The sequence below is a fragment of the Pomacea canaliculata genome, linkage group LG11 (genome assembly GCF_003073045.1).
Source record: "Pomacea canaliculata isolate SZHN2017 linkage group LG11, ASM307304v1, whole genome shotgun sequence".
Classification (NCBI taxonomy): Eukaryota; Metazoa; Mollusca; class Gastropoda; order Architaenioglossa; family Ampullariidae; genus Pomacea; species Pomacea canaliculata.
In genome coordinates this window covers 8,057,353-8,083,671 of record NC_037600.1, presented here as the reverse complement: position 1 = coordinate 8,083,671, position 26,319 = coordinate 8,057,353, and the positions used below count along the sequence as shown (strand labels likewise).

Genomic DNA, 26,319 nt, shown 5'->3' with positions numbered 1-26,319 from the left:
CACCGAACATTGCGAGATGAGTTTCCATACAAATTTCATAATAACTTTCAAATATTTCTGGATGCAGACCAGGCTGCATTCACGTCGCATCTGTTCAATGTGCATAGCCTTCCATTGACTTCTTTTTATCATTACTCGTCAACGCAAAGAGTGCGACCTATCTCGGCCGTAAGTGGTGTGACAAAACGAGACGAGCAACTGAGTTCTGGAGTTTCTAAACTTGTGGATGAGGTACTGTGGACAGCCAGCAAAAAGAGAGTTGCAGTAGTATAGTTTAGACAGAACAAATGAGCAGATGAGAATTGTGGTGGTTGAGATGACAGAGTATGACGAATGGAGCTGATCTTCCGGCGCTCATAGTATGCAGAACAACAGAGGCGACAAACATGTTCATCAAGAGACATGTCAGCAGACATTATGTACCCGAAATTACGAGTTGAAATTACAGAAAGGGACATTAGCATCACCTACCTGAATAGAGACAGGCAAGGTTGTTAATACGTTGATGTAGAGGATAGGCTATTTCAATAGCGGTTTCACTAAGGTTATTTTGAGTGTAGATGGGCAGATTCTAGAGGACAAGCTATCATTTACTATTTCTGTAAGGGCATGCAGTAGGAAGTCGAAACAGTCTACTTGGGGTGGGAACTGGGTCCAGTGGACAAGTTCATGATTTTGACTGAAGTATGATGATCCTAAGCTTACTTTCCGAAATTGGCTGAAAGGAAAAAAAAAAAAAAGGAACTCTCTGGCCTTGAAAGGCACTTCATAGTCAATAGTACCCATTTGTCTTTTACACTGTGTATCATACGCACATTTTTAAAGGTTCCTAAGCGTCTCTAGTAATGAAAGGGTAAGGAAAACAGCTATTTTATTTGGGAACCGTTTGCAAACTGAAGTACACACCCTTAGACCACTAAAATGAATTTGAAGCCCTTGAAATTATCTAATGATTCTAACACACGAAATATATTTATACACAAATTAGGGCAAGTACGGAATGCATTCAGGCACGTATCTGCACAGTGTTGGAATACATGTTCCGCTGATTATGTCATGTAGTTTACTTTTATTTATAATTTATTTTTCATACTGTAGCATAGTTGTAGATGCATACAGTCACAAATATCAATTCCAATACTGTGCACAATCTTAGCAACTTGTTAACTGTTAGTAAATAAAGAGTCAAGCCTCAGGGAAATTTAGTCTGCTAGTCCCTCGCTCGGGACTGGAAACAATATTTTAAAAAGTTTTAAAATCTCTTACATTCAATTCGGAGTCTTCTCTTCTGTAGGCCATTTCTAACCACTTGGTATCCTAAAAAAATGTCCTCTAAACTTCTGAAGTACCCATGGTCACCAGTTTGTAGAGGCTGTATGTTTACGGAGAAGGGATCGACTATCGGTAAACAATCATGACCAATTAAACAATCCAGTGCAGATGAAAGGTGAAGGCAGGGTTTAGCCACGCTTTTATAGTGAATCGGGAAAAGCTTTTAGGGCCCTACTGTCGTAAATTTACTACAGCTTGCTTTGATATTGAACGTTCTGTTTTAATGTTTTAATTCTCCTTTAATTTACCGGTTCAATAATGCATTGCCTTTATTTATTTTTTATTTACCCTTTCCCTTTGCTTTTGTACAGAATTGTGACTTTAATTCTGCAGGACAACTGTGTTATTGCTGTTGTTGCTAGGAAAATTATGTCTTGACTAAATACAAGCATCAAAGCTGGGGAGTGGAAGGCAGATTTTTTTCGGACTTTTTTTTTTAAACAGCAGTGTATTGTGTCATGTAAAAATCCCTGAGTTTTTACATCGCAGTGATGAAAAATAGCGATGTTAGTTGCTGAGCAGCGTGAAAATAATCGTGTCCATTGCCTCACCTCTATCGTTTGTCACGTGATTGCGCTTCGCGGAGCAGGCGTCGAAAGCACCGTCTGCTCGAATTCAAGAGAGACTGGAGTCATACCTAACAAAACTTTTCAAAATTATTTTCAACATAAATATTTATATCAATAAAATGGGATAGATATACCTGTTATTGTCAAATACGTGACGGATTACAAAATAAATATATATCTTTTTCCGATTCGGCAGTGAGAAATGCCATAAGCTCGCGAGCAGACGACTTGTTCACTTCCGTTAAAAATGGAACGACGGGGAAGCGAAAACATGTTTTTTGCAAGTCTTGGTCCCTCTATACTGTGTTTTGGTGCTCCTGGCAGCAGTCGAAACGCTTATAACATTTTTTGGGAAGCTATGAACAATGTGGTAATCCCTTCAACACAGTAAATAGTAATCGAAAAAGATCGAACTGTTTTGTTAGCGGTAGAAAGAGACGCAACAAAATTTTAGTGTCCAGTATTCAGGTACACAATTTTTGTTTTGTTAAATACCAGAATGTAATGTGTTTATGAAAAAAATCTATATGGGAAATAGTGTTGCAGCTTTACAATAGCTCTTGTTCTTCTTGTCTCAGCTCTTGTTCTTGTTATTTGGTTTCTCTTTGTGTTTTCTGTATTTGATTTTATTCTTCGTTTAGTATGTTTTTGATTATTTTATAGTTAATATGTTATTTGTTTGTTTACCTCTCTCTCGTATGCTGTCCATGTTTCGTTCTTGTTTTTAAGGGCTAAGAGCATGCTCCTTAGGAGTGCGAGCATGCCCTTTACAAATTTTGCATTTATTATCATTATTTGATAAACAGGATAGCTAGCTGTCACTAATGTTTGATAAGCAGAATTACTGTCACTAATGTTTGATAAAATGTTTCACTATCACTGATATTTTTTTTTTCAGAAACTGTATATATAGTGCAGATCCACCCTAAGCAGCCATGCTCAACACCGCGCAATTTCCGATCTTTCATGTGAGTGTGTACTCACGCACACAAACACACATGCCGAAACTAACACGCTCCTTTTTCTCTCCTTCCCTCCCTCTCTTTTTCTTTTTCTCTCTTTGACTGCATGCATGTGTTACTTGTTAGTTATAAATCATGCTCCATGTTTTGTAAGATATACTGACACGAGGACTGAATAAATAATAAACTTTATAAAACTTGTTTAACATGTCACTCAAAATAGCTCACAATGGCAGCAATCTAAAAATAACTCTACTCATACAAATGACGTCAAACAACACCAGACGAAAATCTTCCGAAGATCTGACATCACCTTTTTTTTTGCAGGAAATGCCGTCATCCGACATCTTTAATTCAAAACAAATAAAACTAGTCGATGGTGGGTATGTAGGTCCTGTCGCTTCGAAAAATCACAAATCGAAAGCTATGCTGGAAGTGAAAACTGTAGCCGATCGTTTCCTCACATTGGAAGCGGACCGCTCATCTCTGTTGTTCCAGTCTTTGTACTAGCAGCTCAGCGCGCAATCGGTAGGAGTAGGCATCATGATTCCCGAGGACAACAGCAAAGCTAAAAAGGAAATGGACAAAAAAGATGGCTCGGAGAAGAAGAAAAAACGCCGGCGATTTTTCACGAACTGGCGGCCAACCAAGCCACCCATTATCGATGAGGCCGTCAAGAGCACGAACATCGCCGACAAGACTTTCATTCCGGATATGCCAAAGTGAGTTGATTCCTTTTGAAAGACACACTATTCGAACTTTTCTGTTTCATGGACTTTTTTTCGTTTTTTTTTCTTTCTTCCTTCCTTCTTCTTCTGCTGCTGCTGGAGCATTATAGCAGCACCCAGTATCTCGCCAACGTTTCCTCCAGCCCAATCTGCGGCAGAACAAAGTTCCCCTAATGTTACTTTCAGTAGATTTATATCAAATTATACACACTCTTTATGTTGTCACGTGCGTCGTTCGGCCAACATTTGTTTGGATCGATGGCGGCGAGATAACGAGTTAGTACTGCTGCTACTACCGCTACCACCACAACTGCCATCACTAGTACTACAACTATTGTTGGACCTCATCTTTCGTTCTTGCTGTTGCCGAGAAAGGCGTACTCCGAGTGGCGAATGTGATGTGGAAGAGTTCCGCTGCCTAGCAGCACAGAAAGAGAACGTCCGGTGTCTGTATGTGACTGTCTTTGTGGGAGGGAGGATAGAATGTGGGAGTCTGATTTCACGCAGGAATGTGGACAGACAAGATTTCAGTAAAGTAGTGAAAGGAGGAACTGTCAAAGAATCCATAGCATAGAATTGAGAGCTTGTAGTCTATTTTGGCTTTAACTGGTAGCCAATGTAGAAGGGCACATATTTAAAAGTTGTCAAGTATTATCACTGGGAGGAAGTTACGTCATGTGGGAGAGAGATTGCTTCTCGTTACTAACAGCCGGATCAAGTAAAGAAACTGTGTGGGAAGTTCTCGTTTCTCAGTGATTTTCTTTTTAACCTTTTTGGGCAGTTGTTCAGGTGACACGTACAAAGGAGAATAGGTAGAGAAAGAAATTAACTCCAAGTTGTGTGTGTGTGCGTGCGCATTAATAGTCTACTTTCTTACCTAGAGAGAAGAAGAGATGTGGAATAGGAAAGAAGGAAAAACTAAGGAATTATTTCTCAAGCCTAAACTATTGAAATTCACCACCACCGCCACCACCACCACTTATCATTATCACCATTATCACTGTCAACTTCGCCATGACCACTGTCTGTGGCACATCTGTTTGTAATTATCTACTCATCGCACTCTTCCTTATTTTGTCTTTCGGTAGCTCTCAATTTTCCCTTCCCCGTTCCGCTCTCACTGTTCAATGTTGTAGTTTTATGGATAACTGTTTAAATTACAACATTAAACATCGTATGGCATGACACTGCATGACAGCAGTTGCTGACGCGCACTCTCCCCCGCTGAAGACTTGTAGACACATGCACGTGTTCATGGTGAACAAGCCATGGTTCGGTAGCGAGCTTGCAGTCTAAGGGCAGATGTGTCTGTTTCCAGGAAAAATTCCATCTAACTCCTACTACTTTTATTTAGTTCCTTGTACTGTTCGAGGGTCTGCCTCACATATATCTGTCGCAAAAGATGCTGGTCTAGTGAAGCGTATTTTGTAACTAGAAGTATGCTGATTTGGTTCATGACTAATGGGAACAACGGCTATTATCTATAATTCTAAGGAGGATGTTCTAGGCTAAGTCAAATAATCAAATCCTCTACAACGAGTTCAGACGGCAGTTGACTCCACTCAAAAATGTTAGGAGCGTGCGAACGAAGGGAAGTGGACAAGAAAGACGGAATCATTCAAGACATGTGTGCACAAACTTCATATTCATAGCAGTTGCGCTCGCGCTCGCGCGCGCGTGTGTTATGGTGGCGCACGTGCTCAAAGATAAAGGAAGTCTGTCTGAATAATCAGTTAACGTTCACATATCATTTACAATCCAGCATTCGGTTAGGAAATAGATGATAAACAAAGAGACTGCATGAAAAAAAAGAAAGACATCTGGCTGGAAAGATTGATTTTTGCTTGCGTGAAGTGCTGACGTCTCACTGCGGACGTTCGATTAAACCAAACCTCTAAGCTAAACAAGGTCCTTATCTCTTCAGCTAGAGCACCCGGCAGTGGCCAACCCTTAGAACAGGCCTGCATGTGAGAGGTGCAGTGACGGGGTAAAGGAGACGGGTGGTGCCCACTAGGCAGAGGTAAAAGGTCGGCTTGACAAAAGCGTCGACCGAAAGAGCTCTATATTACTCGCGTCTGGCCTGACCTGGCAGACATTAACTGATGCCTGAGCTACGCTGTCATCCGGTGAACGAGTTGCTGTTTGTCGTAGCTCAAAATTTTGTTCCGTTTGTTGACCAGGCGGAGGGAGGGGGACGGTTCCTCCCCTTCGACAGCGTAGTCGTCAGTGCAAAACGTCTACGCCCAGCTGACTGGATGTCTGACGATCCACAAAACGAAAACACAAAAATGAGGGAGGGGATCGACAGACATTCAAGTGTCATAAACTTCAGGCAAGTTTGAAATGAGTCCATTTAGTTACAGCTGTTGTACCGGCCTGTTCTCTTGTTAGCTAGTTCTGCATGGGGAACCGCCAAGAATAAGTGAGTTGTAACACCATGGAGCGGTTAAAAACTTTTGAGCGGAAGATCGATGCAGAGAGTTGTTGAAGCGAACTGCCCATGCGTGTCCTTTTAGAGGCTGTGGGTCTCTCTCGCTTTGAAATTCAGAGGACAAACACCAACGTGGGGTAACTTCGTTCAAGCTGGGATTCGTTGGAGAAGAGCCGTGTTTTCTGGAGTCAAAGACGTTTTTGGAATGTCGCAAGTCTCGTATCATTTTTATTGCTACTGCAATACGTTTATAACCAGCGTTGTCGCTTGAACCGGAAGTGACTGATATGAACATTATGCTAGAGGTCTGAGCATTGTTTATACGTATGTACAAGAACTTCATATTTTTAGAAGGTACCTTTCACAAACGACGCGATTCGGTCGAATAATATTAAGACATTTGCTGTGAGAGGATTCAGTCGATTAGACAAGTCTTTTTATGGAATGAATTTCACTGATTAAAACTGCTTCACTATTGTTACTGAAGCACTCCTACGCCTAAAATTAGGACAACCAAGAATTTCAGGTAAAATCCTTGAAACGCACTGCGAAAAATATAAGGCTAAACTGCTTGCATGTATCTCAAATCAGACGTGGCTGACTTGTGGTACGTGCCCATGTGGAAGAGCACGACCAGACAATGATGTGGACAAACCTTTTCAGATTCTTTTGATATGGGAATACTGACTGGATCATTTCAGCGACTACCGAGAACACTAAGATATCGTTAACGGCTGAGATGTCTCTCTCCTTAGAAAAGCGTCTTCACGTCCAGCGTCAGAGACCTCACCAAAGACCCTGGACAGCCCCGTCAATTCTTCTTTGTGGAAAAGGTATGTGTGCCACTTAGCTGACGAAAAAAAACCCCATAAAGTTCTTTGGAAAGTCGAGTGATCATGTAAAAATACCTTACCCATACGACTGAGGCTGCACGATTTAGGACTTTTAGTTTTGTTGTCTATCTCTATGCATTTTGCGAAGCATATTCTCAAACTTGGTATATCTTGCCGCGACCTGATCAAGAGACGATGAGAGGACAGTGCAGTTCTCGTGTTTACGATAATTAACGGTGATTACACTCCTAGACATCTATTTATTCTTGCGATTTGCAAAATTTTTGGTTTTTCAAAATCTGTTTTCTTTTAGAAATTTAGCTAATAATCTGATGCTTAAGTCGACTAACACGTCACATAAAGGAGCTTTTATGAATGAACACTTGTATTTTGTTTAATAATTCTACGCACCACATGTGTATAATTGTTAAAGTGGCTAAGAACTATTTCCAAAATGTAGGGGAACCAAATTGTCCTAACAAGCGGCGGAAAATTTACATTGCTTCACGTATTCTTGGTGCTAACAGGGGAGTCATTGGTAATTACTCGCTATATACGTAAACGACCGGATTGGCTCCTGATTTCATTAAAGCACAGGTTCTAGATGTCAAAGTATGGACGAAATTTAGCTAGAGACATATAGACAGATAGTGGATGAGAGTTTCGCGAAATAAAATAGAACAATTATAATAATGTGTTTTATATGGAATAATTTCCTACAGGCAGGTGAGAGCGTTATATGAGAGACAGAAGTGGTAGGAAACGGTAAAAAGATAGAGAAGTTTTATTTCATGAGTGTGACTTTGACGCTCAATGATTGTGGAGAAAAACAGTGGTGATAAGCTACGAACGACAAACTGTTGTCTACTAAGTAAACATCCATAACATGTTCATTGCCCTGGGTGTTAACAAGAGGGTGAGGATGGCATCCCTCTATAGAATGAACACGGTCATCGACTGGCTTGTTTTCCGTTAGAAGGATGACGAATGCTGTAGAAGCGATTTAGCCCTCGCTGTGGAAGCAAATGTACCATCCAACTAGCCAACCATCTATTCAATCAACTAACGAGTCATGTATACAGGAGCAGCTAAACTAAGATGACATCACGTGCTCCGCTTACTCGTCCAGCAAGTAGGTGACGTAAAGCCGTACCATGTCTACGTGCCCGTGCGCTTAGCTTGAACAAGGTCTGCTAGTCTCCTAACGTGGAGCGAAGACAGGAAACAGAACTCGTCACCACGTTTACCGCACGTCACGTGGGTTGCGGCGGGCGGAAGGCGCCGCGCTGTGCTCTATCGCTCTTACGCAACACGAGCGGTAAATCGGCTCCACTCTCTAACAGGATTATGTTCCCTATCTTTGGGAAACTTTGTTCACCCGACGAGCTCACCGGCTCGTGCATTTTTTTGCGTTGACACTTTTATCAGCGAGCTCTCGAGTGCTGAGCAAACAAGGCCTGGCAGCTCGATCCCAGAATATGTTTGGCGTTGCGTTAACCAGATTTGCTGAGACTTTAGATACGCCAACCCCACCCTTACATCCATCCCAGCCTTTTGTGAAAAAAGCGCCACAAGAGTATACAGCCTTCGGTAGTCACCCACCAGAACACCAACCTCAAAAAATAAAATAAAAATAATAAAGAGAGAACATTGTGATGGTGCTGGGAGTGGTCAGCATTATAAAACTTTATGTGCTGTTTAATGTGTTGAAAGGAGACACGAACGCTCAGGTAATACCTGTCGGGCACATGACAAAACGCTATGAATGATCGATGTTTTAAAGAGGCCGTGTCTAAAATGAAATAATTTTTTGTCCTTTACCCTTTCTTGCCCATTCACGCATCATCATCTGGTTGCATTCTAATGGGATTGCTTTTTTTTTTAAAGTATTGACCGAACTGCCAAATGCATTTACAGGCAGCTGCAGCTTAGATGTGTGAGCGAATTTTTCTAAAGCAGCATCCTTCTCACTACCGGAGATCGTTGGTGGACTTCGAAGCTCATCAGCTCTTCTCTCATGACCGAGGAAATCAGGTACGTCTGTCACGATTGCTGTTCCGGAAAAACTTGCTTGCCCAGTCTTTCGAAGTGCTCTGTTTTTGAACATTTTACTACGTTTTTCATTCTACCACTTAGTCACAACATGGACAAGCCTGCTTACCTTCTGTACAACGACCTTCGACAATATCGGCAGGAGTGTAATAGGAGACAATCAAAGTAGGAGAACTGTAAAAGGGCACGCCTGTAACTAGCTTATGAAGACTGTTACAGAGTGTTCCAATCATATTACTAAGAGCATAACCAATTAAAGTAATTGTAAGACATTAGACTTCCAGAGATAATCTATGTCTCTACTAAGCTCGTTGACAGCTTCCTCCATTCCTACTGAAAATAAAATGTAACCTATTGTCTTGATAAACTCATGCAAGCGTGGGCGGAAAAACGAATGTAGCCCTGGCCTGTCACATATTGTCAAGAGAATGGAAGTGGTTGGGCTGTCACGTTTTGCCCTGAAATCAGATCGAATTTGAAAATTGCATTGTGAGCCTGCGTACACATATGGCCTAGGTACAAGTGTGCAGGTATGCCATTGTGATATGTAAAAGTTACACCCACAGGTGTGCAGGTATGTCCGGGAAAGAGCTGTTTTGAACTGATAGAGCCTTTACAAACAAAGGTACAGAACTAATCATTCACATTTCAGTTTCACTCAATATCTTCTACTTTGTTTTTCACTTGCAAGAACAGCACGAATGTTGTGACTATTACAAGGGAAAGATCTGAGGTGATAAAATGTGTCATAAACCCAGAAAACACTGATGCAGCACAGCCTTGCTTTCCTACTCCAAAACTAACTAGGAACACCTTGGGTACTTGAGTAAATAAAGGTACCACGCTTACTCCAGTCTATTATTAGCACACGATAAAAGACGTTAAAAAATTAGGATGTTTTGAATAGACGAAAACCTGAGGAAAAAAAATATGTTTTAGTTACTGTAATAAGTAGAAATATTCCTGCAGGAAGACAGATGCAGAAAGAAAACAACTTTTTTTGCGGAGCGAGTCTTTCATATAGCAGACACGGGACTCGACTTTGGCAAGTGTTGAACGCTTCAGCGTGCAGCTGTGCGAAAGTCTGTCAAGCAAGCCGATGGAAAGTAAACCGATAGATAGTCTGACGCTTGTGTACCTGGAAACTCAGGATTGACAGAAAGTGGAGGAGGGGTTGTAGAATTGGTGTCTTACGCCGATACAGCAACGAAAGCTATATCACAGCAAAGCAGTCAGCCCTGAAAACAGATATCACATACAGAGAAAGAACAGCCTGCCTGAGACGAGATCTGAACCCTGAACATCCAATCCTCGCTGGACTGGTAAAAGGTGATTGGCGGACCTGGCGACAGAAAGAAGAGCATGACGAGAGGAGGTGGCGATACAGACAGGCCGCGTGTACTCATGACCTTAAAGTGTATGCAGAAATAAAATTTGCACTCAAACTGCAAGGTTTGCATCTGCTCTGTAAAGAGTTGCCGAGGAAGATTCTTTATTCACCAGGATTTCTAAGGCATTTTTTTCGGACATATGAAAGTATTTCCTTGACAAGCTGCGAGTTGAGTGCGAGGGCGGGGCAGAGAGAGGCATAGCAATAGTTTGATGGGCAAATCGTGTTGAGTAGCTTGCCCTACAGTAAAATAATAACAAAACTAATAATGATAACTACTATAATAATTGCTGCGCAGTGCGTGTACCCTCTGGCTCCGGTCGATGCAGTTTCCGGTGGTTGAAGGCACAACGGGTAGCGAAAGAGGAAGGTATTGTGTTTGAAGCGAAATCAAATTCAGTCTATTACGTGACACTGGGTGCCAGGGGTGCTGCCTGCGGGACGTCGGGTGTCGTAAAGAACTTTTTCACGACCTTCCGCTGAGACACGGCAGGTGGCGCCTGGCCCTCTTGGAGACATCGAGTGCTGCAGTCATTGTCATCAGCGGCACGCATGCGCAGTGAATGGTGCTCGTGCAAACCAGATTCCTGTGAGAATATAAAAGAGAATTCTTAGCAAAGAGAAAGCCATTTCCATTTTTAGGATTTATAAAAAACTGTTGCTAGTTCTGTAGCTCATTGGATTCCTAAAGTACACAAGGAGAGCAAATATTGGCATGAAACGTTCTGTGGTTAAGGTATTCTACTCGACTAAATAAAGAACCAGGACCAACTTTCGCTAAAGGTTTTCAGAAATGGTTGAGGTGCGATCTGTTTTTCATTGTTCTTACGCTCATTATAAGAACCTTGTTCTGCTTTGCCAACGGTTTTCGGTATATGTTATATTAGTATAGCTCCATTGTATCAACTCTCTGCGTTGCTCATAGGCGCCATTTGTTAAGTTTGGTCGTGATAAATTATAACTGAACTCTTGGAGAAAGTTTTGAAGAACCTCGCCTTTCTTATCAGTCAATAGACTTTATGTAATTAAATAAGTATAGGTATGACCACTGTCAAAAGAAATCGACAAAGTTTGTATGCAGAAAAGAAATAGCTAAATCATACACCGATAGAAATAATACTCAATTACCTTTTAGTCCTGTGCCTTGATGAAGACGGACAAACAATTTTAGTCCGAAAGAGTGAAACATTTTTTTAAAAAATTAATCAAAACGGGATAAACGGAATAAAACAGCGATCTGCAAAGCTGAGCTTCAAAGACAGAAAAGGGGAAAAACCAGGTCAGAGAAAAAGAGAATCATACTCGTGAAACACAACAGATGAAGACATTCCTGTAAAGCTGTAAACGCCCGGTGGTATCGGATGCCCGCACCACGTCATAGAACCACTGGCTCGTGTCTCCACCTGTCGCTGTCATCAGCTGGACGGATAGGAAAAAGCTTGCAGAGCAAAGAGAAAGGCGCCAAAATGAAAGAGGAAGAGAGAAGAGAAGAAGAGGAAGAGAGAGGACAAGAAGAGGATGACGTTGTGGACCTGTTTCTGTCCACAGCTGACTTGAAGCGACAGGCAGCCTCGCCCAGACCTCAGACGGCGGAGGGCCGCAGGGTAGGGCGAGCGGGATTCCATGGAGATGAGACGGAGGGGACCAGGAGGCGGCACGAGGAGATTGTCAGGAAAATTCTGGAAGAGTTCGATCTCGAGGCTACCAAAAAGAAGTACCGCTCGTTCGACGCCGTGGAAATGCAAATCACCGGCAGCAGGTATTTCATCGGTTTTTTTTTTCTCCCTCCATCTCTCCGTATCTAAAAATGTAGAGTTACTAACTCTCTCTTTCTCTCCCCTTGCTACCTGTCTTCTTCCCTCTCTCTTTGTACCTCTTGTCTCCCTTTTTCTCTCTCAGTGCGCTCCTATAAACAAACAAAAGTACGACTTCGGTAGCACTAGAACCTTGTCGCTTTACGTATGTAACTCCAAGAATTACTGGTTTTATAAGCCATGCTACACTGTAAATAACATTCTTTCCTGCAATATAAGGAGGTGTCTGTTCGCACTTGTTCAATTGTTTTCACTTAAAATCTTTGAGGGTTCTGCTTGTTAGATAGTCTTTTACTGCTGCACTCACTATAAAATACATTTTATAAAGATATTGCACTTCTTTTATGGCGTAAAATTCGTGCACTGAATGGTTGGTACTATGTACGGCGGGTATCATGTAAAATTTATATGTCATCAAAATTAAATGTAAATAAAAAATAAGAACAATACTATCGAAGAAAGCGAAAAGTGATTTTTACATTAAAGAGGAATTTTAAGAAATATACACACGCCAAAGAAACAACAAAATCAACAAACTTTGACGAGAACAAACATTTTAAAAAATACTGAGAAAACTAACATGCTGGCACAGGCGAAACATTTGACGAGCGTGAACAGTGTACTAATTTATTTCAGAAAAAAAATCTTAACAAACACGGTTGAGCAGTGTGGAGACTTTGTATCCCCTTAAGCAAAGACTGTGTCGTGTACAAAGACGTGCGTGAACAATGCCTCTTCCTCCAGTCAATCTTGACTTCACCATCAATGCTGACATGATCCTGGACAGACAAGTTGTAGCCGTCTGTCACACTTTCTTGTTACGTAAAATCAGCGCCATCTGTCACGTGCTTTCTGCACATATTGCTAACACTCCTGCTCCTGCGTTTGTACTATCAAAGCTTTAACACTGTAGAATAGTCGGCATAATGCTAGTTTATCTAATAACCTGTTTCTTTAACTTCTTTGACTTCTAACGGTCTGTGCGGTTGGCATTCCTTTGTAGATAACTAAATTACTTTACTTAGCACTCAGTCGTCCCGTATGCTAACCGTTGTCTTAACATCTTGTCTTGAGCTTGTCGATGCCGGCGTGGAGAGGGGAGAGGAGGGGAGGGGAGGGGAGGATGGGAGGCACGTTTGAGTTTGGACAACTCCCTCGTGAGGCGAATCAATTCTCTTGGTGTGATATGGGTATTTAAACTTGTATAATTGCTCTGGTGTTTATGCGATCATTTGTGTTTGCTGTAAAAGTTTAACAATAGAACATAATTTTAAAGTATCATCAAGTGTTGTTCAAATATCTTCGCGAATAACTTTTTTTAGAACATAAGGCAGGATAAATAGAATTAGTACTTGAGTTATGTTATTAAGAAAACAGTTATTTAAGAGAACCAAGTGACTGATTGGTTATATTGTCTTTACTGACAACTAGGATTCACTTCTCTTATGCTTTATTGTTTTCTCTTCTGATTTTGTTCTAAGCTTCTCCATCATACAGCTGATACTATGGCCCACATCATCATCATCATCATCATCATCCATCATCCATCATCCATCATTCATCATCAATTATCATCATCATCATCATTACTAGACTGTGTTGCTCACACTCATGAGCTGATATTAGGCCTAAGGTTGTGAAGCTCTGGCACTGCTTTCTGTTTCTTTTCTTTCTTTTTTTTTCTTTTTTTTTTTGAAAGGTGTTGTACTAGCGATTGCGTCCATTCTGTGGACCAGCATTTGCTTTCTCCAAATTCCTTTGCACAAAGCAGTAAAAGCATTTGTTTTTTTATATTATTATTTCCCTGCGTACTTGGGCAACAAAAAAGGAGAAACTGGTGTTGTTCAAAGAATGCAAGTGAGTACATTTTAGTGGACCTTGCTTGTGAGATTGGATTACCCAGTTATGTCGGGCGATGTTATTTCGGCAGACTTTTATATGCCGAAACCGTTAAACAGAGCTACTCAAACAAGTAAAATGTGCTTTATATAAAATATGCTTCTGATCGTCCAAACGTAATCCTTACACACCACTTAAAGCCTGTACATACACGGACAAATACGGTTTGACCAAGTTTGGCAAAGATTTTGCTTGACGGCTAGTTACAGATTTTTGTCATCTGGTTAAGAATGGCCTTAACAGCAATACATTACAACTCATAGTTCTTGGGGAAATAAATTGTCTGTTAACATAGGCTTTATTACGCTTTAAAAAATCCTGTTCATCGCCGTTCGTGCCATTCGTGCTAAATTTAGCAAGCGTTTGCATCAATTATAAAATCTTCTCCCGTCCGCACTAAATAAGAGCTTAAATTGTTTTCCCTTGACGACATGCCAAATAGAAAAATTCCCCGCTGAAATAGCTTTTAGTGGGGTGAAAGCTTTTATTTTAAATAGAAAATTATTATCAATCTCTAAAAAATGTACTAGGTTAATTACTTCGCTGATAAAACCCTAGTTGTTTTTCTTGTCTGTTTGTGAATACGTTCTATGCATTTGTGAGCCCTTATCTTGTGTATCTGTAAGCTTTCCCTTGACATAATTTCATCTTTTGTGTTTTACATGTTTTCTATGGCATGTATTTAAAGGTATATCAGTAAGTTAAACGATAAAAGTTTCCTCGAAAAGCTGTTGACAAAACAATTTCTGTAATAGCAGTAAATGTAATGCACAGTCACTAAAGTCTCTTTCAAGGAAAGATTACTGCACTTCACATTTTTTTAAATTAAGAGAAAAATTCGTCTTTAATAGGTATTCAGTTTTCTTATTAAAAAAAATTGCTTTGAAAAAATCTAAATTTATTTTAAAAGTAGTTGTTGTTGCCTTAGTAGCAACATTATAGAGGATAATGACCAATTGGAACGTTATTAGTTTGGTCTATTTCAATTCTTTCAGTGGCGTGTATGGACGCATTTATTTATAATTACGTGTAGGTATGTATGCATGCACGTATGTAGTTTATATGTCGAGAGTTAATAAGGCAAAAAGAGTGATAACATTGAAAAAAATGCAGTTATTTGCAGTTGCTTCCCTTTATGTTTTAGCTCTGCTGAATACCGCTTTCGCCAAGAGCTGATGAGGCTAATGGGAACAGAAACGATTCGGCTAAACGATCGCGAATGGAACAGGAAATATCACGAACGTTTGCGGCAGGACTACGAGGTAATTTTAATCTGAATTCTTCTTAATACATTTTCTGAGGTGCTGATATTACGAAGGTTATGTGAAAAGTCCCTTTGTAAATGAGCTCTTATTTCTGGGTAAAGTTATCGGTCTCACACAGGTTTGATCTGCCAACCGACCGTCTGGCCAGCCAGCCCACTAGCCAATTAAATAAGTAAAAGCGAGTAAATGATAAATTATCCCCTATGCCTCCATTTTAAACAGAGTATAAATAAAAAAGAATAAGCAATGGAGGTACTCTCAACAGACTTTGTACTACTGTCTACCACCCTGAGTAGTAATACGAAGACTACACTTGGAGGTGTACTGGGGTGCAACGCAGACGTTAGGATTGTACATGTATCTGAACCCCTTAGCTTAAGAGAACTTATGTTTATTAATTTTATCTGTGTACAAATGTTACTTCATTATTTTTATGTCCTTCTGTTCATTGATTTATAGGGCTGTATCTTCAGAACAGAAAGCGAATATTTCCTCACATTTTGGAGAAAAAGTACTTTTTACTTGCATTAAGCTTTTCCCAATCATTTTAAACATTGTACACAATAGTTCTATAAAGCAAACACTTTATGTCTTTAGTCTGTATTTCCCAGTCTACTTTCTTCCATCCATCCTAACTCTGGGTTAACAGAATGGCTTGATAAATAAGTAGTTTCTACTTTGAGGTGATTTCACAATTTAAGCAAGGATAAAGGTAACTAGAGTAATAGAGTACTTAGGGTGGGAATGGGAGAAACTTCTATGTAAATAGGGCATCCAGTAAAAAAGACCTACACCCAGCCCCTCATTGTCTCAGTGAGTAGAATTTGCCACTGTGCTACTGAGTCGCCCTTCTTCCTTTCTACGTTCCCAAGCCCTGTGAGTTGAGTACGGCCACAAAACATATCAACTCAACACTGGACCGCTCTGAGCTGTGTGCTCTTGAAGAACACACAGACGGTGTTGTTTGAAATAAAAACGGCCTGTTGTCAAGGTCAGCATAACGAACACCTCAAAATGGATGCAGAAGGAATTTAGAAGCGAAACTCTTTGGCACTGGCAAGCGATAGATAATGTCCCCGTTGTTGTTGAGGTACTTGTGGTTTTTAATCTGCTGCTACTATTACTTCCTCTTTTTTATTTCGTTGTCTATTTTGTTCTTCGTTAATAATACTTTTTACACTTCAATTTTTTTTTTACAGAGGGCGCTGATTGAGAAGGAGCGCCAGCTGGCTGAAAAGGAGCGAGAAAGGATACACCGACTAAGGATGGAAGGGATAGTGCTTGACAAGGCGTCAGCTGCCGATCGTGAGAAGAAGAAAATGAAGACGCTGAAAAGCCAACGACAGGTCTACCCTGTAATCTCTGTACCTTCGTTCTCACAGTCCCTTACCTCCATGTTTGCGAAGACACGCCTGTACATAGCGGCATCCAACGAGAACGACAACTTCGACTCTCCAAACAATTGTTATGATTCATGAACTCTGCTGGCCATTCGTCCAAATACTGAACTATTTATTTATTCTTTAAGACATCTGTATATAAAATGGAATTGGTTCTCTATCTCTCGCTCTATATATATATACTTTCCTTTCTTTTATTCTTTCTCTCTTTTTTATTCATCTCTCCCTCTTCCGCTCTTTATTGATTTGTTTTATTTTTCACCTCTCCATTTCTATTTTTTTTCTCTTTCATTTTAACCTTCTGCTTATCCAGAGATCATACAGTACTACTGGAATAAATAACAACGGGGGAAAATTCGTGCCTCCATAGTGTGGTAGTGCCACCGACTGTCCTGTATAGCATAGCTGCCTGCAATGTTGCTAATATCTCTGCATTTTCATTAAAGTTGCTCAAATCTCCATGACAAGATGTGGTCTTTTATCTATAGTTGAATGTCCCCGCTAGTGTAAAGTCTAGCGTCCTAACGTTTTATGAAAATAATTGTATTATTCTCTTGCATCAGATTATAGTTTTAATTTATTCCTGCCCGCTAACCTGGCTGTAGAATGGACACTTGATCCCGTAGATGGTTAGAGAAGGCAAGACAGCGATGGAGAGACAAAATACTTGGTTCGAGAAAAAGTACGGTCTCTAACACCGTCAACTGTCAGGACAGGGGACCACCTTTATCTTACCTTAAGAAAGCATACCGGAAATGAGCTAGATGATGATGTTGATGAAAGAAAAATTATGATTTAATAGCACATTTCTTCACCATCAGGACGGGCTGAACGCGCTCTACCGAACAAGACACAAAGTCGTCCATTGTTCAGTGCTATAGGGATACCCCTTTCGTCTGACGCGATAACCGTTCTCTCGTATGATCTCTGGTCCGTCCGTCCGTCCGTCCGTCTGTGTTTTGATATTTATATCCTTTTTCTTTCTCTTTTATTCCATCTCTCTCCGACATTCAAACTGCGCTGTGGTCTCCTGGATGACGTCACATCGTTGGTTACGACCTTTCTCTTAGCTCACCTTCTCATTCCCTGTGGACCGGAAGTGCTCCAGCGACCGGCCAAGCGAACAAGCCCATACAGAGGCTCAGACCCAAGTGCCTTCTGTGGTGAGAAAGAAAATGTTCTCCCTCATCGTCAATCCACACAACCAGTCTTTATCTCCTCCACTCTCTCTTCTATGTCTCTCTCTCTCTCACTGTAGTATATTTCTCTTTGACTTCCTGCTACTGCTGTGACTGCGAATCGTATAATTCTGCTGGCCTTTGTCTATGATTTGTTTTACTTGTGTCATAACCATTTCTATTCCTCCTCCTCATCATCATCATCATCATCTGGAGTCTCGTTTTAACCTCGCTAACTGCTCTTCTCATTCCCCCTTCTTCCTTTCCTTCACGCTTGTCTTTTAGCTAAGTCTCCGCATTTCAGCTATGCCTTTTCTAATGCTCTGTCCTGACATCTCCTCTGCTCTGTATTTCATATCTTGTTTCTACGTCTTTTTTTCCCCTTTAACACCTCGTCATTCCTCGTCTCTGATCAACCTTACCCTCTCGTCCCTACCCGAACACACTCCTTCACCCTCTTTCGCAAAGTCGTTACGGACATCTAGCAGCGAGAAAAGGCCTTTCCCATTTTGCCTTGTTCCTATTTTATCCAAAGAGGCATCACGCTGTGTCAGTACAGAAGAATGATGAGTAAAGTTGTATACCTTGTTCTGTGCAGAAGGTCGTGGACGAAGGGGAACGCACGTGTAAACCACTAACTGCGAAAAAAAAAGGACAGAAGAAGGAGCGTCCGAAGCAAGGACCCAAGGTACTGCAAGTTATGGTTAGGTTTCATTGAACACGGGAAAGGGGTATATGGGATGGTGAAAGGGAAGATGGGTTGGGTTGAGTATGGGGGAATGTGCAGCATCAGATTGAAAGCGAAATGTTATTCATTTTTTGTTGTGCTTGTCTATTCTAACTTTGCCTGCCTTTAAAACATGTCATCCTCCTGCATTAGCACTCTGAAACTCTCTTTGTATCTTTAAAGGGAATCTAAAACTTAGGTTGTGTGATTGTACTCAAATATTAATAGAAGGATAGGACGAGATAATGTGTTGCACAGTTTTTAAACTGGCGTGGAATGTTAAAGATATATGCGTTCATATGCTCAGTTTATATACAAAACTGCCCTTGACAAGGTCTGAATTTGTGTTCTCCCGCAATAAGCACATCGTTACCGCTACCAGAATTCAGCTAAGATATGGTTGCACCCTGTGTGTATACAACACTTGAAAGCTAATATTAGATGATGTTTAAAGCCCTTCACAAAGCTCAGACACAAATATTTTCCCAGCATAGAACACAGTTCGTTGGTATCAGTCTTTCGTATATTAGCTGGTCGTTTGTTTGTCGGTACCAAAGTGGCCAAAGGAACAAGATGTTGTTTAGGTTTTTATTATCGCAACTATTGTGTTTATTACTTTTGTGAACGCTTACATGTGGCTCTTATATTGCTTACACCAACTATCAATAGTTATGATCTATAATCCTAGATCAAGAATCGAAATCTCTGTTGTTTCCAAAAACCAGGATTAGGGTTAGGATCACAGGTGATGTCAGAGAGTAGTGATCACCTTTGCTATCTCTGGAGATTGAGATTGACTTTCGAGAACTGTTGGAGAATTCGAGAATTGCAAGAACTGGACAAACGAACACTCTTCCATCAGAAAAAAGAAAACAAATTGGGAAAAACGAACAAAACAAATGCTGAAAAATGCAATTAAATGGCAACTAAAGATAAAGAAGATGTATATCAGGCTAGTATTTTGTGTTCATTAGTGCGTTTCGGAAAGGTACTGCCAGCACCGCTTACTTCTGCGAAAAGAACTTTACGCGCCTTCATTGCGGAGAGTAAGGTGAAACCACATTAAGCCAACACAAGAGAGCACAGATACGGTCAGTTTTAAGGAGTGGTGCTTCCTGCAAATATTTCTTTTTATTTCCTCGTCACTTCTTTGCAGCCAGGATAACTTAACTGCACTGTCCCCCTTTCCCCACCTATCTAACCACCCACCCAACACCACCTCACGTATGAATTCGGCATCGACAAAGGACCATGTAATCATGTGCACATTTCAAAGCAAATCTCACGATGCTGGCATTCAGCAGGGACGTCGTGGGTGGAACAAGGTGATCAATCTTCGCTTCTGTTCTTTCATGGAAGGCCTCGTTCCCTCTCCACGCCGACCCTGCGTCCCCGCGCTGGTCCCCTCTCTTCCCTCCTCACCCGGCCACCATCCCCTCAGTGTGGCTCATATCCCTAGCTGTTCCTCCACTCGCTTTGTTCCGCCAGATTTCTTGACCATTTTATGTGACTGGGGATGTTTGTGGGTGTCTAAATTTAGTGAGGTCATGACATCTATTTCTGAGACCTTCCACGCATCTTCTTCGATTCCAATGCCCACGATGCCCGCAGCCATTTTTCTGCGAACTCTAACAACATTAAGGCAGAAGCAGTGATTTTTTTTAGAATGTTTGGAATGGGCACAACAATTCTGATGAAAGCGTTATTGAGCCTGGCCTGAGACACAAAAATGCGAACAGATCATGCTGTTACAGACGTTGAAGTTGAAAATATTAGACATTCGTGAGCAAGCATACAGAAGCACCACTTTTTTCAAAATAAAATGGCATACTGACAAACACATAGACAACAGCCTGTAAAATGAGATTAGAGAATAAGCGAATCAATCAGGCAGACAGAAAGTCATACTGACGACAGCCAGATAGATATTACTGCAATAAACTACTAACTGGTCGTGTTTTTTTTAATTTATAGCATACTTTTTTAGATGTGTACTTAAAGCTCCATGCAGAAAACTTTCTTTCGGTGTTGAAGGTTTTCTCCTCTTTAAATTTCTTGCAGGGGCTGCCGGTTGAACAGATACCGAGAAATTAATGCATAGTAGTGTTGAGGTCAATCTCGAAAGCTACTCTAAGCTAGGTAAACGGGACTTGTCCTCTAATTATCTCTTATATCTGGGGGCTATTACATTCAGTTCTAAAGATGGAGTAGTGTATTTTTTCTTTTTCTTTTTCTTTCCTTTTTGCATATTATCAAACAGTTTATATCTCTGAGCTGGTCATCTTTCACTTGCTCGTAAACTTCTACAGAATCCACACACTGTTCGCTCGTCTCTTGTAATTAGATGGGTTTATGTGTCCCCCCCCAAAAAAAAAATCCCGAAAGAAGAGACATACAGGCGGTTTTCATGCTCCGTTCTAGGTACAGCGCAGAAAGAGAAGATCAATTAGAGAGGGTGCACTAAAAATGACACAAACATTTTATGTAGACAATTTTTTTTAACCAAGGTACTGGAACGAATCTTACTTGACAATAGTACAATCGCAAAGCCAGGGATAAAATAGTCACAGAAAGAACAAATAATAAATAGTAAGGAGCCTCAAGGCCAAAATTCCCTCATAAGCTAGGCAGTAGGGGGATATGAATGAGGGAAATTATCAAACTGTTTCAACCAGACTTGTTAAAAATGACTATTCTTCGAAAGAAATGCTCTTTACCAGAGAACAGAGGGAAAATTCCAAATGTCTGCAAGCCGGCTAGTAGACATTAACTCTGCACAGCATTTCCTTCTAAACTAGACTACGTTCACTGATATCATTGACGTCATTCGCTTCCTTTGCTTGCGTGTCGGAAGACGACGCAATCAGTGAAGTGACGACAAAGTGTAAACGTGACGTTGGTGAAGGGTGTGGGCGGGGTCTGGGCTTGTCAATCATGAAGTAAACTGGTATCAAAGACTTTTCTGAAATAAAAGCCTCAACAAACATTCCTGTGAAGCGGTCTTTGTAACAAGATGACCAGGTCTAGTGAAGATAGTGAAGTTGGACCACGCTACCTTGCCGCGCCAAATATTACTTTGTTATATACAATACCACCATCCATTTTCTCTGTTGTGCAACTGTGCTATAAAGTATTTAGTGTTTGACGTCGCACGGTTCAGAGGTCAGAGGGTACGAACTCGATGCGCACTGGTCCGCCTTTCCAAGCTATATCACATAACTTTGAGCGAGAATTATCTCATTTTTACGAATAATATTATTTAAATATGGTAGAAGGTCTTTCGTTTATTTAGCCTTTTGAACATTAACACGCAGTTTTAATCTTTTCTTTGTACGAAACGTATGTTGCAAAGTGATAGGTCAGTTATCAGATCAACTTTGATTTTGTCGAACTTTATTGGTTTTTTGCTTGTTTTTTTACCATTCCCCTTCCTACTCCTTGACCCTTATCCATACCATCAGAAACTGATTGCCTTTGCAGGTAACAAAAGAAGCCAGTCGTGCAACTTCGTACGTTCCTAAGATGCTCACTCCAGCGGATCTTACCAACCTTCTTGCCTCCACGAGGGCAGAGCTAAATCCAGGGGCGAGTAAAATGGGTGAACCGGTGTCTCAGGAGACGATTTTTCTGAGTAGGGAAGAACACAAGATGCAGTCTAGGGAGCTGATGAGGCAGAAGCGTGCCAAACAAGGGTTGACCAGGATCGTTCTCCCGGAGATAGCGGAACTGTATCAGGAGGAGGTAAGCATCTTCCTCTTACCACTTCATCTCTTTGTTCAGAGCGCCAGCCTTCTGGCTAGCCAGTCTAGTCAAACTCCATCTTTTTTTTCTTTCTTTTTGAGGATGCAGCTAATTTGTTAAGGTTGCAGCCAGTAAAGAAACTGATAAAATAATCATAATAATTTATGACATATGTAAGGAAAGTGATGCGGTATTTTAAAACAAAACAAAAACAAAACCTTTCTTCTTATGGAAATAAGCAAAAACTGCCCCCGGCAGGACCGGAAGTTTGCTGATGTCATCAATTTCGTTGCAGACTATAGCGGGCCTGTACGCCATCGCGAAACAGATCGTGTGCGTCTTCCATCAGCCACCGTAGTCGAATTAAAGTAGTTGTCGGGACTGGAACACCAACGAGATCGTTTGGGGGCTAGTGTAGATTCAAACCTCTGCTGTCACCGTGTAATTGGATCCCGTTTTGCCTGTTTGACAGTCTGCTTTCTCTTGTCTGTGCTTCAGTCTTGAGTCGGTCGGTCTGTCGAGCTGCAGGAATATGCTTTGGATTGTTTCCATCATCTTTTCGATGCTTTTGCCAGTGTGTATAATAATAATTAAAAAAAAGACAAACAAACGAAGGTCTAATTTTATTGAGTCTGAGAGTATGAAACTGATGCTGATTTTTCTTTTGAAAAATCATTCGTTTGAAATATTAGTGATTTCTTTTATTACAAGTGAGCCCATTTTTATTATTCACACTTTAGCTTAACCGAGAATAACAGAACGGAGCAAAGTTGTTTTTTAATACAGTTTCGCGTTCTGCAATGGTTTTTTTTTTTTTTTTTTTTTTTAGTGTACAATGTATTCGCTAAACTATTGACCTTCATACTATACGCTTTTCGCATATGAAAAATATAAACCTGTTAAATAAAAGTCATCGTCCATGAAGAATCATGTCAAACATGAGAGAAACAACAGACAAATTTTCATTAATTAATTTTTTTGTTTTGGTCTTCTTTTATGTTTTCTTCCTTATCTATAACCGTTATTTGTTACAATGAGATTTATACTTTTGCAGCGTTAAAGCTTGAAAGTGCTTTTTGGCGTGAACCTATTCGCTTCCTTTACAAAGCATGCTGAAGGACACCCACGTACTCAAACACGCACATTTAAACTCAGACATGCGCACAAACGCAGGACACATTTATTGAATATCTAAGATTCCACCAAAATACTTTCCCCGTTTTATCAAAAACTAATTATATTTAAATAACATCAAAGATATTAATTCACTCCAGGTAACTAAAATCAAAGCTGTAAAGTAACGATTGCAGAAAAATTCTTATAGAGTTATTTCTTTATTGTTGTTTTGTTTTGTTTTGGTTTTTTTTTTTTTGTTAAAAATATTTTGTTATCGCAAAACGTGCTCAGTCAGAGGACCGCTATTTGAAGACCTCACCTGGACGTATCGTTAATAAACGTGTGACTGTGCATGGCGGTTTTAAAAATAAGTACTCGCCAGGTAAAAGTTTGGTGACATTGGTAGCTTGTTGAGCAACATGTGTTTTGTTTAAAGCTATAAGCGGATGCAATTTTTTTTACACGCTGGGTAAAGGTAACTGCAAGATACTATTAACCAAAGTCGGGATTAATCGTCCCTTCGAGGAACACCCATCACAAATACGAGTAAAGAATGGTCAGCAATGTAAAAGGAATAGGCACAAAAAAGGACTGCACGGGCTGTAGCCATAGCGACGACCCCTAAATGTTAGACAATGTGTAGAAATTACAAAGCGGCTTCTGACATGGACAGAATCGTGGCAACAGACAAAACCGGGGAAAGAGGCAGATAAAAATGGCAACTCTCAAGACACTCCAGTGTCCACAGTTAGTCTTCCCTCAGTACTGCCAGCCTTCCCGATCCCGTTACCTGCCTAATGATGTGCGAAACTGGCGAAAACACATTCTTTTCCTTCATCTGTTATCATCATCATCATCGTCGTAGTCGTCGTCATCATCATCAGCAGCAGCAGCAGCACCAGCAGGGTCGTCGTCGTCGTTCTCATTGGCGTCGTCGTCTGTATTTATTTAGAATCGAGTTTTAACCTATAATTTCCTCCCCTTCCATCTTAGAATTTTTCCGTTCGCCACCCCCGTCATCCCCCAAACACCATCCCACCAAGTCATCCATATACCCACCCACTCACCCTCCTCGCACGCATTTTCTGTCGGAGCGGTCCTAAGTGCAGCCGCCTGCTACCCCGGGCAGTGAATTCCTGCGGTGTGATGAAAGGGAGATATCCTGAGAAATCATCGGCTGCCACTATTTTCGTCTCAGATCAATGGGATGTCTTTTCCTCTTATTGAGACGGTCGGGAATTTTTTCAGATTTCTCAGATAAAAAAATAGAAACCTCCACAAGCCAAGCTCATCTGTCACGCAAACATGCAAGGCGACCTCCCCCCAGATTCAGTGTGAAAGAAAAAAAAAACGGCAATGGCGTCTCAGCAGGACACAGAAACGACAGAAAAATAGAAAAAAAGAAGGGAGAGCAGTGCGAAGGGAAGGGGACATGATGATGTGGTGTATGCATCATAGTAGCAGAAGAACGGAATAGAAAAAGTTGCTTTTTTACGACGAGAATTTTCTTTTTAGAAAAAGGGACAGAATTTTTCAAAAAGAAAATAATCCCGGCTTGTAAATGGGGAGAGTAGATGTGCAACAACGGGCACTATACAACGGGAAGACGTGAAGTAAAAAGGGGCGAAGAAAGTGCTTTGATGTCCAATAGAGAGAAAAACAATTGCAGATACAAAATACAGACGAAAGAAACGATTGAAAAGAAACAAAAACACCTGAGACATTTCTAGAACTCGGAGTCACAAAGTATGTTCATACTTCCTTCACATACCTTGGGACAAACCTATTCGCTACTGTTTTAAATTTGTGGCCAGCCATCCAGATACGCATCGTAGAAAAGAGATATGTACTTCTGCAGTCCGGTTCAGAATGCAAGACCAAGATGCAAGACCTGTGGTAAACAAACTTTTACAGCCGAGAAGAAAAGAAAATGTAATGTCGAGTATTTGTGCAGTTAGGTAACAAGACAAAATAACACAGAACTTCTTTCAGAAATGACAGAAAGGAGACAAACACAGGTAGTTGAAGGAGGGAAGAGATCTATGGATATTCTGTTGTCTGGGTGGATGGGTGGCTGGATCATGTAACATCACTTTTAACCGAGGTCAAAGACTCATCTGGTGTTTTGTCTAAGACTAAATAATATTGTAGGAAATAAATATCACCGACCTATCAGACTCCTCCATCTTATCAGTAATAGAACTCGATCTATACAGAGAAGAATAAACTAATGAAATAATGAAATATTTCGAAAGTCACAAATGTTAACTTGAAAATGCCAAAAGAGCATAGCTTTAAACTTCATTCTGTTAGTTTGCCTGAAGCATTAACAACATTTTGTTTACACTAACACGAAATAAGACCAACAAGCAACAACCCAGATCTTATTGTTCTTTGTAGCGCCTCCTGTCAGCCATTGTATGATAATAACATATTTCATTCAAGTGTTGTTAAAAATCTAATGGGTGAACAATATTCAGCACTCATACATTATCATCATCTCACTAATTAAAGAAAAACAATAGAAAAATAAACTTGAAAACAAGTTCAAATATCGGTTCATATTATCATATTTATGGAAACCAGCTGTCATTTGGTTGTTTTCTAAATTTTCGAAATTTTTTTTATCAATGTCAGTTTCAGTTAAGTTAGGTGCTATAGTTTCAACACCTTTAAATGTAACACATTTTCATGCTTAAGATAAATGCTAGATTTTTACCCATCTCTTTTTTTAAAAAAGAATCCAAGGTCTGACTTTCTCAGCAATTTCTCTATTAATTTTATTCCAAATTTATGGCTTAACAATGTAAAGCGGGGAGATCCTGATCCCATCTGGTTTCCACACCACCAACACCACTACCGCCATGTATTCAAATTATTGT

General features: G+C 40.5%; 1 protein-coding gene across 4 annotated transcripts; it reads left to right on the top strand.

Moving 5' to 3' along the window:
* Positions 1 to 2,798: 2,798 nt before the first annotated feature.
* On the top strand, positions 2,799 to 22,931 carry LOC112575965 (eukaryotic translation initiation factor 5B-like). 4 transcript variants are annotated; one of them, XM_025258143.1, is made up of 8 exons: positions 2,799 to 2,869; positions 3,191 to 3,585; positions 15,155 to 15,272; positions 16,475 to 16,621; positions 17,746 to 17,838; positions 18,452 to 18,541; positions 22,061 to 22,321; positions 22,617 to 22,931. In XM_025258143.1, exons 2-8 carry the CDS (start codon positions 3,407 to 3,409, stop codon positions 22,677 to 22,679), a joined length of 951 nt encoding a protein of 316 aa, XP_025113928.1. In that variant the 5' UTR covers positions 2,799 to 2,869; positions 3,191 to 3,406; the 3' UTR covers positions 22,680 to 22,931. The 4 variants fall into 4 exon arrangements, with proteins under 4 accessions (XP_025113928.1, XP_025113927.1, XP_025113926.1 ...); XM_025258142.1 differs by lacking the exons at positions 2,799 to 2,869; positions 3,191 to 3,585 and adding exons at positions 5,649 to 6,855; positions 11,846 to 12,056; XM_025258141.1 differs by lacking the exons at positions 2,799 to 2,869; positions 3,191 to 3,585 and adding an exon at positions 11,154 to 12,056 and having other exon boundaries at positions 18,455 to 18,541.
* The last annotated feature ends 3,388 nt before the right edge of the window (positions 22,932 to 26,319 follow it).

What these genes read in the sequence shown, in the direction of transcription:
- LOC112575965 (XM_025258140.1), top strand. Translation starts at nt 11,659, where the DNA reads ATGCCCGCACCACGTCATAGAACCACTGGCTCGTGTCTCCACCTGTCG. An exon ending in CGCTGAAAAGCCAACGACAG is followed by an intron (nt 16,622 to 17,745) that starts GTCTACCCTGTA and finishes CCTTTCTCTTAG; the next exon opens with CTCACCTTCTCATTCCCTGT. An exon ending in AGACCCAAGTGCCTTCTGTG is followed by an intron (nt 17,839 to 18,451) that starts GTGAGAAAGAAA and finishes TGTTCTGTGCAG; the next exon opens with AAGGTCGTGGACGAAGGGGA.